The sequence below is a fragment of the Epinephelus moara genome, chromosome 8 (genome assembly GCF_006386435.1).
Source record: "Epinephelus moara isolate mb chromosome 8, YSFRI_EMoa_1.0, whole genome shotgun sequence".
Taxonomy (NCBI): domain Eukaryota; kingdom Metazoa; phylum Chordata; class Actinopteri; order Perciformes; family Serranidae; genus Epinephelus; species Epinephelus moara.
In genome coordinates this window covers 23,155,564-23,170,156 of record NC_065513.1, presented here as the reverse complement: position 1 = coordinate 23,170,156, position 14,593 = coordinate 23,155,564, and the positions used below count along the sequence as shown (strand labels likewise).

At 41.0% G+C, this 14,593-nt stretch overlaps 1 protein-coding gene across 2 annotated transcripts in view; it reads right to left on the bottom strand.

The window, feature by feature from the left end:
* The window catches only part of si:dkey-91m11.5 (PH_BCR_vertebrate and RhoGAP_Bcr domain-containing protein), a 35,950-nt gene that overhangs the window by 2,720 nt on the left and 18,637 nt on the right, over positions 1 to 14,593 (bottom strand). The window contains exons 4-21 of one of the 2 annotated variants that reach the window (XM_050051149.1): positions 13,728 to 13,913; positions 12,670 to 12,777; positions 12,387 to 12,447; positions 12,229 to 12,281; positions 11,993 to 12,133; positions 8,869 to 8,990; positions 8,346 to 8,511; positions 7,949 to 8,068; positions 7,678 to 7,753; positions 7,472 to 7,576; positions 7,296 to 7,370; positions 6,677 to 6,774; positions 6,317 to 6,448; positions 3,378 to 3,437; positions 1,722 to 1,831; positions 764 to 903; positions 457 to 591; positions 244 to 349 (exon numbers count right to left, since the gene is read on the bottom strand). In XM_050051149.1, coding sequence (XP_049907106.1) covers positions 244 to 349; positions 457 to 591; positions 764 to 903; positions 1,722 to 1,831; positions 3,378 to 3,437; positions 6,317 to 6,448; positions 6,677 to 6,774; positions 7,296 to 7,370; positions 7,472 to 7,576; positions 7,678 to 7,753; positions 7,949 to 8,068; positions 8,346 to 8,511; positions 8,869 to 8,990; positions 11,993 to 12,133; positions 12,229 to 12,281; positions 12,387 to 12,447; positions 12,670 to 12,777; positions 13,728 to 13,913 — 1,994 coding nt within the window. Of the gene's footprint in view, positions 1 to 243; positions 350 to 456; positions 592 to 763; positions 904 to 1,721; positions 1,832 to 3,377; positions 3,438 to 4,057; positions 4,948 to 6,316; positions 6,449 to 6,676; positions 6,775 to 7,295; positions 7,371 to 7,471; positions 7,577 to 7,677; positions 7,754 to 7,948; positions 8,069 to 8,345; positions 8,512 to 8,868; positions 8,991 to 11,992; positions 12,134 to 12,228; positions 12,282 to 12,386; positions 12,448 to 12,669; positions 12,778 to 13,727; positions 13,914 to 14,593 lie in introns of those variants that run through there. The other variant, XM_050051150.1, reaches the window with a different exon arrangement.

Here is a 14,593-nt window from a genome sequence, read left to right as displayed (position 1 = left end):
TTACTAATTGGTTAGCAGTTACCCTTTACAACTGGGGCCACAATCATCATTCAACCTATAGATACTAGAAAGTTCCCAACCCAAACAGGATGTATTTATGTCATCTAAATGTCATATTTGTCTCACCTGTTGTCACACTACAATTTTGACAAAAATACATAACTTTTCGGGTGGGTAACAGACATACACACTGACTAACAACTGATACACAATAGCTCAAATAATGTATTAATAGTAATTTACCTTTTAAGGTGGTCCAGCACGAAGAGGAAGGTCACCAGATTGGGCTCTGGTAGAGACAGCAACAGGTTGAGCATGCAGCTCTCCTTGGCCACACTGTCAGAGAGAGCTGTAAGGGAAAAGTACATATGAATATGCCAGTGTCACCACTCGCAATTGCACTCACGCCCTCTTAACCATCCAAAATTACGCAAAAATAAAAAAGTGGTGACTGACCGATGCCTCCTGCAAAGTTGGGGTACAACTCATCAGTGAAAAGAGGCTCTGGCAGCTCGCGGAAATACAGCTTCAGTGTTCCAGCAATGGCGTTTACGTCCATCTCCCTCATCATGACAGACACGTCCCTGTTGTCTGTAGGACAGATGAGACAATAGTCTTTAATGTCAAAGCATATAAGCTGCACAGTGAGCTTCAAAAAAACACTTCTAAGCAGAGTCAGTCCTGCAGAGCTCTGTTTTTAGGTTTGTCTTCATGTAAAGTATCTCTTTTTTCCAATTTTGATAAGAAATCTAACTGAACTCACTTGAGTCAAAGGCAGCCTTCAGTGCCTGGATGTCAGTTGCAACGCCAGACACTCTGTAGATTCCCACCTCGTCCATCCCTCGTCGCTCAATCTCCTCCACACACTGCCTCACAATGAGGGGAACCTTGGAGCGCTCCCGCCTGGTGAGAACAGGCACATAGAAACAAGTTTAAAGGTGTTACTTATCAAAAAGCACATCATATGAATGCTGTAAACACAAGGAACCGTGGCTAAAATAAGTGCAGCCTGTACTAAGTCACCACAGGGGCACTGGAAATACAAGTGCCTCTGAAAAGACTTCCCATATGCCCTATATCCTCCTCTCGGAGGAGCTGGGCTATGGCCAAATAGTCTTTTTTGTTTAGGATGTTTCCTAACTGAGTGAAATTACCCGTAGGTATCTAAGTGGCAGCCATAATAAGAGCTGGAATTTTCTAAGTGCTAAGGAAAGGTGCCTCAGTGCTTCCTTTCTCATCTCCTTTAGCATAGGGTACACTGGACCATCTTTTACCAAAGGAAAGGAGATAACGCTGTCCCCTGCAATATTTAAAGCCACACACTATTCTGCCATTCATGAAAACAAACAATATGCCTATCATGCATACATTTATTTTCATACAATCATACTAATTAGGATTTATGTGGATAAATATGAGTAGACAGAAAAAGGACTGACGGTTTTCCTAAATCCAAATTTTCCTTCACATCTCTCCTTGACCTCCTCATGATGTATCAACTGAGGTTAAGGAAAAGTGTTTAGGAAAAGACAAAAGACATAATTCTTTGACTAATGTTTTCATTTTCATTCATTAACAAATCAAAATTCTGATACTAATTCTAAATGAACAAAATATATAATATTGTAAAAAGGAGCACATATACGTTGACTCACTGAGTTGCTTAAAATACCAAAATTGGAGTATGGGCATAACACACACAAAACACATCTTCAACTCACTTAGTTACTACGTTGATCTTCACTCCAAAGACGCCCGACTGTTTCCGTGAAGGCATTCGCTTCAGACTGAACTCTCTGCTGGTGAACTTCATCGAAAGCTTCACCTCAATCTGAAACAAACAAATAAAAAAAAAAAAAAACTGTTATTTTGGACTACTAATTAAATCATATTAAATGCTAAAACAATGAAACACTAGCATAGGAGAAGAGAAGAGTCAGCTAACTGACTCAGTTTTGTCAGTTTCACATCTGTAGCTATAAAAGATTGTGAGCATTAATAAGCAGTAGCTACTGGCCATTCCAGACCAATGAAGACTGTAATGGCAAAACTCCTGAGTGTATTTAACAAGCATGTGTTTAACTTTTCATTTGTAAGAGGAGGAATGTGTTATTTTGTGTTATTCCTCATTTCAAAGGTTACACAGTCTCACTTTAATTCATTAATCTGTGTATTTCATGTTGTCAAACACCAGCGTTACAATCTGTACAGCAGAGGTGGGACCAAGTCATTGTTTTGCAAGTCACAAGTAAGTCCCAAGTCTTTGCACTCAAGTCAAAGTGGATCTGGGGAATTATGTGTTCACTTGCAGGGAACTGACAGTGTTCAAGTTAGTTGATCCAGGAAGTGAAGGGAAATGAGCTGATTCCTTGCACACTTTTAATATGACATACCTTTTATTTTTTGGGCTTGGGGAGGGTATCAATTATTTTCAAGTCAAAGTCATGAATCACTGATGTGAAAGTCCAAGTCGAGTTGCAAGATTTATTTGATTTAGTAAAGTCAAGTAAAAAGTCCACTCATTACTGTTGGATGGAAGTTATCTGTTACATAAATCACTTTTATCAGCAACACTAAAGGTGGCTTCTGGTTTACAGCCTCCAAATGTGGAGGTTGCGGGGAAGATAAATTATAATATCAAGCTATCAAGTGTCCATTTGTGCACCACTTGCAGTTGTTAAAAAGTATTTTTTATGATATTAAAAGCCTTGAGGCTGCTGAAAGCCCCCTTTCAGACATGCAAAACTTTTATTTTACTTGTCAAAACTGCTCAGCTATACTCGACTATAAACCCATACACTTTAGAGACTGTTTAAAGCACAGTTTCAGATTTGTGAAACTTTTATTCTATTGGTGAAAACAAAAAGGGCTTCTGAAACAAAAACTACCATTCCTAGATTTGTTAAACCTGTGCTACATTAAAAAAAGGAGACTCTGGACTCTACTTGTTTATCAGTATAAGTGGGTTTTGAGCTAGACCTGGCCTAATGTGGGCTGGGTTCAATGCAGATAACGCAGTAAAATTGTCCTGTTTTTGTAGCCTCTGGAGTCTACTTGTTAATCCAGTCCAGGTTTGATGAGTCTATAATGATTTTCAATCAAAACCTTGTCTTAGATGGTCTGGATTCAGAAAAAGCAGTGAAATTGCAAGTAAAATAAAGATTATAAATATTTGAAAGTGGGGTTTGAGCAGCCTAAAAGCTCTTATGTGAATATCTTATACTTGTTAACAACTGCATGTGGTGCACAAATGAAGACTCAGCTTAATATCAGCATTTATCTTGCCTTTAACTTTCCTTTACCTCCAAAGTGGAAGCTGTGAACCGCAAGCTAACTTCAGCATTGCTTCTTTTGACTGGGTTGCTGAAAACACTTACCCCATTCATAGCAATGACTGTCCTCTGCCAGTCTTTGTTTTGCAATGTCTGAGGATCCAGCTGGAAAAAAGAGAATATTTTTATTCAAGTGTCACCTCATTTTAAATAAATTTCGATTCAGATTCTCCTCAGAATTCAAACCAGGAAATATTGTGACAGGTATTCTAAGTAAGTTCTAAGTACTACCTGCTCAATGACTTCACTCAGTCTCACACAAACATAAACTCCATATGGCCAGGTAATGTCAAGGATCTATTTTAGTCATCCAACTAATACCAAACTGCCAGGCTGTATTTACAGTGATCAGGCATGAGTAATGTGATAACATCATGTCCGGCAGCTAAGCACTGTGCCTGGCCAAGATGGCAGATGTTCGTTCACGCAAAGAAACCATCAAATCTCATTCAGATAATCCTTTGTTCAGTGAAAATCAATTTTCTTACATAATACTTTTAATCAAAAAGATAAAAAAGAAACACAGGCGGTACAACGCTGGCTTATAAAACTCAGAAGGGATATATCCCCAAAATAAATACAACAAAGTGTGTAAGTTAAAAAGCGTTTTAAATACTGCATAAAATGACAGAAAGCAAAAACAAGTCCATACAGTAGGTCCTTGAGGCATCCTTTACAACAACATCAACATAGGTCCATCAACCGCTCTCTTTCCATATCTTTACCTTTGGTCTGAGGAGACTGCTACGGACTCTGTCCCACAAACGGGCCCCAGTACCCGGGGCTTTCCTCGTAGCTGTATCTCCCTCTTCCTCAAGACCACTGCTGGCCTGATCCGCATTCTCCTCCTCATTAGGATGAATCTCACTCATTCTTTCTGGCATGAGCCTTTCACAATACTAAAACTGAGTTTCACCAGTGACTGATGGCAAACAAACAAAGGAACCAGCAGTATTTTCTATACCACGGCACTAACAAGAGCAGCAGGTTCTTCTTCCCTGAACAACCAGCCACTGATCACATGGCCTTGTAGAATCTTGATGATCTTCTTTGATACAATCCAGGTGAATCTTTACAAAACTTTCTGTCATCTTCACGTCTCGGCATTGTTGTACTCCAAATTCTTTCATTCCAGTCAGAAAAGGAACAAAGCCACGCAGCCTTCTAACCACGCTTGCCTGTGTGTTGTTCTACTTCCCAGATGGATTTGGGGGATTAACTCCTGAGAATCCCCTCCTACCCTCATTACCAACGTGCTCACGCTTGCTGCTGTGAGGACTGCTGCCTGGTAATCTGGCACCTCAGGTAGCCTAAATAGGATCCTCTCGGACCAATAATTGATTAGTGCTAGTGACCTTTCACACCACGCTCATCATCCCCCATATATGAAACAATATTAAATATTCACATCCATAATTTAACCTTTATATGAACTGCTACCTTTCCCCAGAGGCTCGTCTTTCAATAACTGAGCAGCTCTTAAGGTCCAACTCTCACATCTCATTGTAACTAAAATATGTAACTTTGATCCAAACTTTCCAAAAAGGAAAGGCAAAGAATTATTTTCCAAAAAATAACATTTATATTTCTACTTCTATATATCTTTTATACATACAACCATCTTATATATTTTTTATTTTTTATACTATTTATTATATTTATAATTCTTTTTTAATAGATTTATGATTTTTCTTTAATTGCTTTTTAAATTTGTTTTTCATGGTTGTCTTTTTTGCCTTTTATTGATTTTTATAATACTAATATAATACAAATTAGACAGACAGAGAGATAGACAGAGAGACAAAGAGATTCATGTTTTGCAGTGTGTGCAAAGTGTTATACACAAAAGTGTACATAACTGAAACTAAATAACTTAAATGAAATACCAATTTGTGTGTCAATTGTGTCAAATTGTGATTTCTTACATCATATGCCCACTCAGTCAGTTTGAAAGGTAAAAACATTCTCCATACCATTTATGTAGACAAAAAGAAAGCAAGACGAAAGGCCAACATGACACCACAGGTCATGAAAGTGACTTAAATACCTGACCCTGCGGGATGTCCTATCTCCAGGCTGTTCACTCCTGAATAACATGGCCAAGTATCTGACTAAGACTCAACAGTGTTTTGACCCACCTGTCCAGCAGGGAAATCCCTTCACTGGCTGATCAAAGAGCGCTCTGTCTCTCTCTCTCCGTCATATTCTGGAGCAGTGCCAACAGCTACATTTGGTCAACCCAAAGACTAATCCGCCCTCTGTCACAACACCCTATCAGGGGTCAAGCAGTAGTGACCCACTAGCAATCTGATGGCTCGCTTCTTTTTCAACAGCTAAGGGCCCCACAGGGCAGGATAAGCCAAAATAAAAGTCCTGTGGTCAGCAGTGCAAATAAGTTACCACTGTGGAGGTACTGAAATCAATATAAGGAGAAAGTTCAGTCCACATAGACATGGATTATTTTTCCTATTAATGTCAGTGGAACTCTATAGATTAGGGGTCATAATGACTCTGTAAATATGGATTTTTAGCTACTTTTCAGATATGGTGCCACATTGGACACAGTATGATGTATATGCCATAAATAGTTTGTATATTGTGTCTGAATGTGTCAAAAGTTGGCAGAAAGTGCTTAAAAGTCATTGTACTTTAATTTTCTGTGAACGGCTCAGGTTGTCAAAACTAACATAATCAGAACAAAAGAATACTTTGTACATCTGTTTCATAACAGGTGCGTAGGAGAGGGATGAGCAGAACTGGTTTCTGCCTGATAAAGGTCTTGTTACTGAAACATCGCAATAAATTTTGTATTTTTGCAAGTTAGACAGTGTGTGGGAGTTTGTCTCCGAGTTGGAAAACTCACATAGTTAAAATCATCCAAGTGTGATGACCCATACCCATCTGGTCCTCCAAACTATTTCCCTTAAACACAAGCAATTATTTGCTGAGGCATTTGACCCAGGTCTGCCCTAATTTGTTCGTACCTTTATTTGTCCTTTGGCCATGATCTTGTCTGTGATCTCTCCGTCCTCTTTGCTTTGCTTTGTTTTGTTGCAGCACTTCTCATAGCACAGTAGCCTCACAGTCTGAGAGCCCTCCAGTTCAATCTCAAACTCCTTGCATGGAAAAACAAAGGAGAGGCATGTAACTTGTGGTTTCAGCCAGGTGCACAACAATGTGCTTTAACTGCATTCATGGCCTTTTTCAAAACTGATGCTTTAATTTAATACAGTTATATCTAGGATAAACATAGTTCTTTACTGCCTGTCTTAAAGACACACAGCAGTGGATACTGATGGTGGAGCTCACTCATTCACTTTCTCCTCTCTGACTTGCTTTCTCACCTCGTTCCAGTTGGGCTCTGTAGAGTCTCTGTACACACGTGTTTTGGCTTTGTTGACAAAGTAGCCAAAGGAATCCACCTCCAGGGAGCAGTAAAGGTCTATTAGGCACAAGCAGAGGTAGTTTTAATGGTTACATCAAAATGAAACTACAGATTCACATCAGGCTGAGACATGTCTGTACGATATACTGTATGAGGCCTGCAAGAAATCGCTCTCTGGCGTCGCTCTACAGTTCTACTGTTACTGTCTCAGTACATGAAGAAACAGCAAACAGGGGTGGACTCCACACTGGCTGAAACATGCAACTGACTACTGCCTGACTACCCTTTGTGACAGAGAGCACACAGTTGAGTTTGAGCAGGCAGTGATTTGAGAAACCAAAGACATATTTGAGGCAGCTTGTACACAGTGTTCCCCGCTAATCCCACTTGTTCTATTGCAGCTGCCCTCCCAGCTGACAGCCGCAGAGAGAGAGTGAGAAGGGGGGGGGGGGGACCTGGCTCATCTGCTACAGCAGATGAGTCAGGAGCAACGCAGAGGATGATGTGACACCGCGTGCAACCTCTAGAATTATCAGTAAGATGATTCCTAGTCAAAAACAAGAGAATAAGCCACTTACTTAAGCTCTGTTTCAGCCCTGATGCAGAGTGGACGATGACATTTAGGAAGCCGTACAAACCAGGAGATTCATCATCTGTGGAGGGCAGCATTCAGATTACGCAGATTAAGATAAAACTGTAGGTATACTGACATGCACTTTAAATCCTAAAAAGTCCAATACTTTTTGAACCGTACCTTCCTTATTCATGGTCATTGGAATCGTGTGAACAGTCTGGAGTTTCACACATGAGTTAGTGAGCATCTGCAGCTCCAGAGAGGTCAGAGAGAAGCTTTTAAAGCCTGCAGGACACAGTCAAGGTAAATGCATGTCACATAAAAATGAAATTACAACTGTTATGGTTTATACTGACTCAGTTATGGAAAGTGCAAGGAAAACTCACACTTCTTTTGCTGCTCACGAATGATCTCTCTCCATTCGGCACGTTCATAGTCAGAGGAAATGAGAAACGTAAAACCCTGGAAGAAATGAAGGGACAATATACTAGTTTTTATTGCACTCTCATGCTGTAATGTCCTGCTTGTGAACAGCAGAGGGCAGCAGAAACCAAATTAAGAAGTTGTTTATTTACAGTGCAAAATATTCCCAATGATATTTTGCATTAATGTTTATATCGCCCTTGTTTTGGAACTTCCTAAGAAGCCCTGACTCACCTTGCCATTTCTGTTGGCCACTCTGAACGCCATATTGGGTGACATTAGAAGCAGCAGAGACTCTTGTTCTGATAACTTCTTCCTCAGTCGCTCGATCACTTTGGGTCCTTTGGTGGTTCTCTACAGATTAACAGTGCCAGGGTTAACGTGATGCAGTGCAAGCTGTCTAGACAGTAGTTATTTTCAAATGTGCTAATCTTTAAATTCCTCATTTTATTTAGCTTTTCCTTCAGTCTTTAGTACAAATGTGTTATTGTTGTGGTGTTTCTGCAGTGCAGTTCATTGAAATCACTATCAAACTATTAAACCATTAGCTATATTCCGTCTTGTTTTCTACTATTTTGTTTTGGTGAGGTCCAACTTTCTGTAGGTGTGTTTACCATGTATGCACCCTCACCTTCTCTCTTTGGATCTCATTCTTGATCTGGGAGATTTTGATTTTCATGGCGTCAATCTCCTCATCCTGGACCAGAGGGATGGGGGTGGACTCACAGTCCTCAATGGTTTGGAAGGTCAGGTCAGCCAGTGGGATGTACCACTTACAGTCATACTGTTGCCCTTTTCTGTTGGAGGACAAGTTGAGTGTATGATGACACCATTTTTCTTCACTCAGTAGTTGTCATGTTGTCCTGATCTTTCAGCAGAATTTTTTTTAGCAGTGTGAAACAAACAGTACGACTAGCCACAAGCTTGCAAAAAAATTCAGGAAACTGATGGAGAAATTATAACCTTTATCTCCCACTGCAACCACTGGCTGGTCACAATGAAACTGTTCTCTTTTCAGCACAGCAGGATTTAACAAGTTTAATGTCTGTCTGGGCGGAGTGACTCTCACTCCCCGACAGGGAACTGAACTAGCTGTTCTTCCAGGTGACGAGCCTGCATCTCTAACCTTGGGCTGGACACCGACCCGGACTCACCCCGCAGCCTGTTTCTTTAGCTTGGTGCAGAGCAGCAGATCAGTGAAGAGGAAGACGTGACGGAGTTTCCTGGAACCTTCGACCAGCTCCACCATAAAGCGGTCCCTCAGCAGCTGACGGTTCTGCCAACAGGAAATGAGAAATCACGTCATTACGCTCAAAGTATATAACTGTTGTTTATTTCAAATACACCCCCAATAATGTTTTTCGGGAGTTTTAACTGATGAAACTGTGAGTGAGAATCTAAGTGCTTTCAGCCACTATTTTACTGCACCAAAAGCAAATACCTGCAATTCTAAGAACTGCTGAAAGCACATCATCTGATTTAAGTTTTACATTGATGCTGAGTTTTTATTTTTTTAATTTGGGGTTCACAAACAATGATTTTGTGCTGATGTTTGTACATGCTTGTAATTACTGTACAGCCTGCGGTTTTGCAACTGCTGTCTGATGAATGCTACCAAACCTCATAGTGAAAGAAAACAAAATAACCATAACAATAAATCACTTGCGATGTGACCAAAACAAGGCAGTGCGTGTATGCAGTGTGTTTCCTCAATTACCAGCAGGGAAACGACTGAAGTTATGATGCATGTGAGCATCCTTACATTAGCATTTAGCTTAATAAACTTTACAGAGCTGCAAGCATGAGTGCAGACTCTTATTCTTGTTCAGTTTTGTTATCAACCATTTAGCAATACTTTGCTCCTTTTTTTACATAATGGACAATTGTGACCCATAATCCTTGCTGATCCATCCAGCCTGAGGCTAAAGGCGGATGACATGAGTTCTTCCTGCAGCAGCATGCATCTAAATTCTCTGTCTGCCTTTTGACCTCTGGGCTGAGGCTGTTCACAGTGACACTGCCCATGTGAGATTTTGCCATCCCACATCAACCACAGTTTGACAAAAACAAGGAAATCACTACAGCAGTTTTCCTATTTCTACTCCAGTTCAATGCTGGCTGCCTACAGGCCCTCAAACACGCTCAGCACTGTCCTGGTTTCAAAAAGAGGTGGCAGGGTGACATCCGCTTATTGTTTTGTGACACAAACACAACCACAAAGAGTCAATAATCCAATGGAAAAACAAGAGTTGTAACTGCACAGTGCTCACACCCTCCTGGTGCTGGAATCTGCTTCTGTTTTTATTATGCGCCATAATGAGACGTTGAGAAGCGAGGCAGGCATAAGATGTGCAGCTAAACAAACTCGTGGGTTTAAATGGTCATGGTAATTACAGGCAGCCACGGTGCAAAAACATCAACAATATACGTACAACAACAACCCGTATTTCACACTGATTGTCATGTACTGGCTTGTTATCTGTCAATCTCCTTGTGGGATTTCAGACTTCCTAGTCTATACACAGAAGAATGTTCCCAAGAACTTTCTTTGATTTAATAACCCACCCTGGTGGGATGGGCCAGTTCCCAGAAAAAACAGAGGAAGTTCTCAGTCAGGTCGTCTGAATCGGAGGCCTGAGATGCGTGGTGTGTGTGGGGGACAGAGGGGTCAGGAAGCACGGGTAAGTCGGTACACACCCAGCAGAGAAGGCTGGTTAGACAGTGAAGTTGATAAAGAGTGGTGGAGGTCATTTCTGGGAAGCAGAGTTGACAACGCGGCAGGGAAGGATGGGAGTGAACGCGGAGGTAATCAACAGGTTTTCCTGGTTTACGACACGGAGACCTCTTACCTCCAGTGTTGGCGTAGCTTTGTCACAAGCTTCCTCTACGCTCCACTTCCCTCACAACTAAAGCAGACAGGCTGATATGAGTCAGCAACAATCTGACTCACACTTCGGTTTTATTGCAGCTTCCAGACACCTTGTGCTCAGAGCTTTTTACTGTCAGCAGACAAGATATGACAGAACACCGGGGGTGGATATGAGCCTGAATTTCATAATGCTGCTGCTTCAGTGAGAAAATCAAATGAGTGAAAGTCTTATAAAATACTGTACAGCATGATTATTTTTGGGACAAATGTAAACCTCAAGTCCATATAATCAAGTGTTCTGTCAATCAAGAACTTACGTAACATACTGTCCCATAACATATAGCCCAATACCCATAATAAGTCTTAGCCACACTAGCTGCATGGCTTAATGGATGGTAATAACAGTTTGTTAGTCGGCCCAACACTTTGGTCAAGACTGAAATATCTCAGCATCTACTTGATGGATTGCCACATATTTCACAGACATTCATCTCATGATGTTTTTTGTAGGCCAACCTGGAAATTAACACCTCCCTGTTCCCTCAACAAACAGCCATGGGATTTTTCCATTGGATTTTGGATAAATGCAGAAAATAAGCTCTGTGGCAAACAAAAAATCATGAGACTTGAAGCGCACATACATACAGCTAACATTAGGCTATAAACGACTACACCATGGTTGCATGACTTCAGCATCGCCACCACAACAAGGTCGTAAAACTACATTCGGCGTGATGACGCTCTGTTTTCTCATTTAGCCACCTGTTAGCAACTACCTTTTGTAAGACACGTAAAAGCATCAAAATTCACAATGTAGGTATTTACTGTCATAGTACAAAATGTGACAACCTCTTAAGTTTTTGTTAAACAAAAACCTTATTTCAAGCATCTCACCAAAAACCCATTAAATAACCCACTGACACCGAGACAAGGGAGCAGGCAGTGGTAAAATTCGAACTCATTCTCGGGTTTAGGAGTCATTCCTGGGCTACGCTGTTCTGGACAAATACAATACTGTGATGCCCAGGGAGTCAATATTATGGTGCCAAGCCTCATTGCTGTGCCACCACACCATTCAAACCACTGACTTTATACTTGGCAAAAGGGACTAGTGCTACACAAAGGGAACAAGCTGTACTTAATCTGTCCTTCTCCTCTACTCAAGCCCTTGGTGAATATTATGTACACAAACCTGGGCTACATTCCCCTTACAGGAAATGATGTAATTTATTTTGCTGGATAGCAAATCCAGTTTCATTAAGTTTCTGTCTCACTTATAAGAAGTTGTCAACTAATAATGCTGCTGGCAGTATGGAGGGGAAGTTGACCATTGTTAATTTATCTACCAAAGTAACAGAGTCATAAGTACAACCCTGAAATGATGAAGTGACTCAGCTTTCCACACTGACCTCTCCCTTCTTAACTGTCATGGATTGTCTACGTGGGGTGATCTCTTCATTTATACTGGACAGGAAGTTCTGAGAGATGCGCAGGGCGTCCTGTAACAGTGGATGGTCTGGGTGGCTTGAGGGTGTGTGCTTCAGGAGGTCCTAGAATAGAAAAAAAAAGAAGACGACATCAATCCCCCAGTCTCTTGATGCAGACAAGATGTTGCTCCAGATTTGAGTTAGACAGATCGACTTACATGGAGAACGAGTGTGCTGCGCGTCACTCTGTCCACAGGTTTGTAGAGAAGAGCTGTGGAGGAGGAGAAGTCAGCTCAACAGGCCCAGTCACAGCTCGACTACTTATAGCAATATTGATTAATGTGGAGGCTGGCCATTCATTTCACTCAGTACTCACTTTCCAGTGAATTTTTAGCCGACTGGTCTTTGCAGTCCTTTGTGCTTTTGACCTTGAGATTCTGCCAGGGAGATGACACCAGAGGGAATGGTGAGAAGAAATACCCTCATTAAATCACTGCCCCACAGCGCAATTAAAACAATCATCTCTGCTACAAAGGGCTGTGTTGCTTTTACGCTGTGAGGACTGCTGAAAACTGCCCTGTCATCATTTGTCTCTGGCAGCTGTGCAACATCAAATACTTGCCTGCCGCAGTCCCGCTGTGTGTAGCGTGATTACATACCTCAGATATCTCTGCAAACTGGGCATTTGCCTGGCAGCATTTGTCTGCCGTCTCCACAGCAACCTTATAGTTATCCACAAAGGCCCGGTACACTCCAAGCTGGCTTGCCTACAGGGCAAAAGTGAAGCACAGATTAGATTGATGCTTTAACAAAGAGAATAGATTCACTAGTCTGTGATTGCTGCTGGGTCCTTTGCAGAGTCACTGTATACTGAGTTGGCATAACAGTACTACAGGAGGAATACATGCAACTGAATGTGATTCAATGTTTGCTCACGTGTCTATATATAAATCCATGTATCTATGAGCGCTTTTCATCTTTTTCATCCAGCAGCAAACACTGAGGTAGCTCTTATTCAGCGACCTCCTATAGAGGGTTTTGTTCTCCTTTACTGCCTGTAATGTGGTGAAGTGAGGCTTTTATCTGGCCGGGGGATGACTCCAGGCAGTCTACTCACATGTGCACTGCAAGATCCTCTGAGCATTACTAAAAGCCAAAGACTCCCACCTTTTCCCCCTGAAAGGCTCCCCTCTTTTAACTATCATTAATGATCAAGGCACAACATTTAAGGACTGCTATAATTAGTTTCTGAAAGTTACTGGCTAGATGGATGGTGGTCTGTTTGATCAAAAGCCAACATACAATTTGATGCTGTGAGGTTTCATGTTATTTGATCCTTGGTCTATCCAAAGGAGGGTTTAAATCAGCAGAGAGGATTGCCATACTTTACTTTGAGCGACGGTTACTACGCATTCATACTCCAGTTAAACAACTCTTCAAAGTGTTTCAAATCAAACAATCATCGCAACATTTCACTCATATCAGCCCATTGGATACTTTGTATTCCACTGCTCCATTTCCTTGTTTCCTCCAATGGCATACATTTTCTTTTTGCTGTGTTCAAGTCAGGTCAAAATATGTGGAAAAACAGGTTTCTGAAACATTGTCGTGACTTGTTTTCCTCTCAAATTATATCTTGTAATAATTCAACCATAAAAGAAATCTGAGCTGAGGACTGACTTTAAGACTGAAGCTAACAAATATATCATCACCATACCAATTTCTGAAAGAGGTCGCCCACACACTGCTGATGGCCCCAGTCCTGGACTCGGGGCAGCAGAGCATCATAGAAGTCTTTGTGGATCTCATGAAGCTCTGGGACTTTGAAGAAGATGGTCTCAATCTGCTGGATGGTCAGCATCGGTTGGGAAGTTGTGGCTGCGGCCCTCAGAGGCTTCATGGGCTGGGAAAATAATCACATAATCGCACAATGATATTGTCTTTGTATTGTCTTTGGATTTTTCCACAAACACAACAAGGGTCAAAAAACACATATTTAGAGTCTTGGAGATCTGCTAACGAGCTCAGTTGCATCAATCCATTAGCATATTACTTTGTTTTTAAAAAAGAGCAATATTTGTGTGTGCATGTGAAAAGCAGGCCTAAAAGTCAGCCTTAACTCTCACTGAGCAGCAGCCACTGTAAGCACAAGTGCCAATTACAGGATAATATTAAATCCTAAAATGTAGTGAAACACAATGTAGCACCAACAGAGAGTCTTGGCAACGTTTGCTAACATTAATGTTAGCAAACACAAGACATTAAGTTGAGTAAGGGTGTGTTTTGTTATCATTTAAGAATTAATCTTTTCAAGAGGAAGAATGTTATTAGTTCTTCTTCCAAAAATTAATTGAATAGTTTTACAAACTAACTCAGTAATGTCAGTCACACTGCAAATCTTGCCAACTTTGCTTACTTTAGCTAACGTTAGCAAACATAAGCTACATCTTACCATAATGACTGACGCTTTAGCCGCAAAACACCTTCGTGTATTGAAAGGAGCAAAGCCATGTTTTATCACTTATGAATTCAACTTATTGTAAGAGGAGGAATGTCTTACTTCTTCTTTCTTAAGTTAGTTTC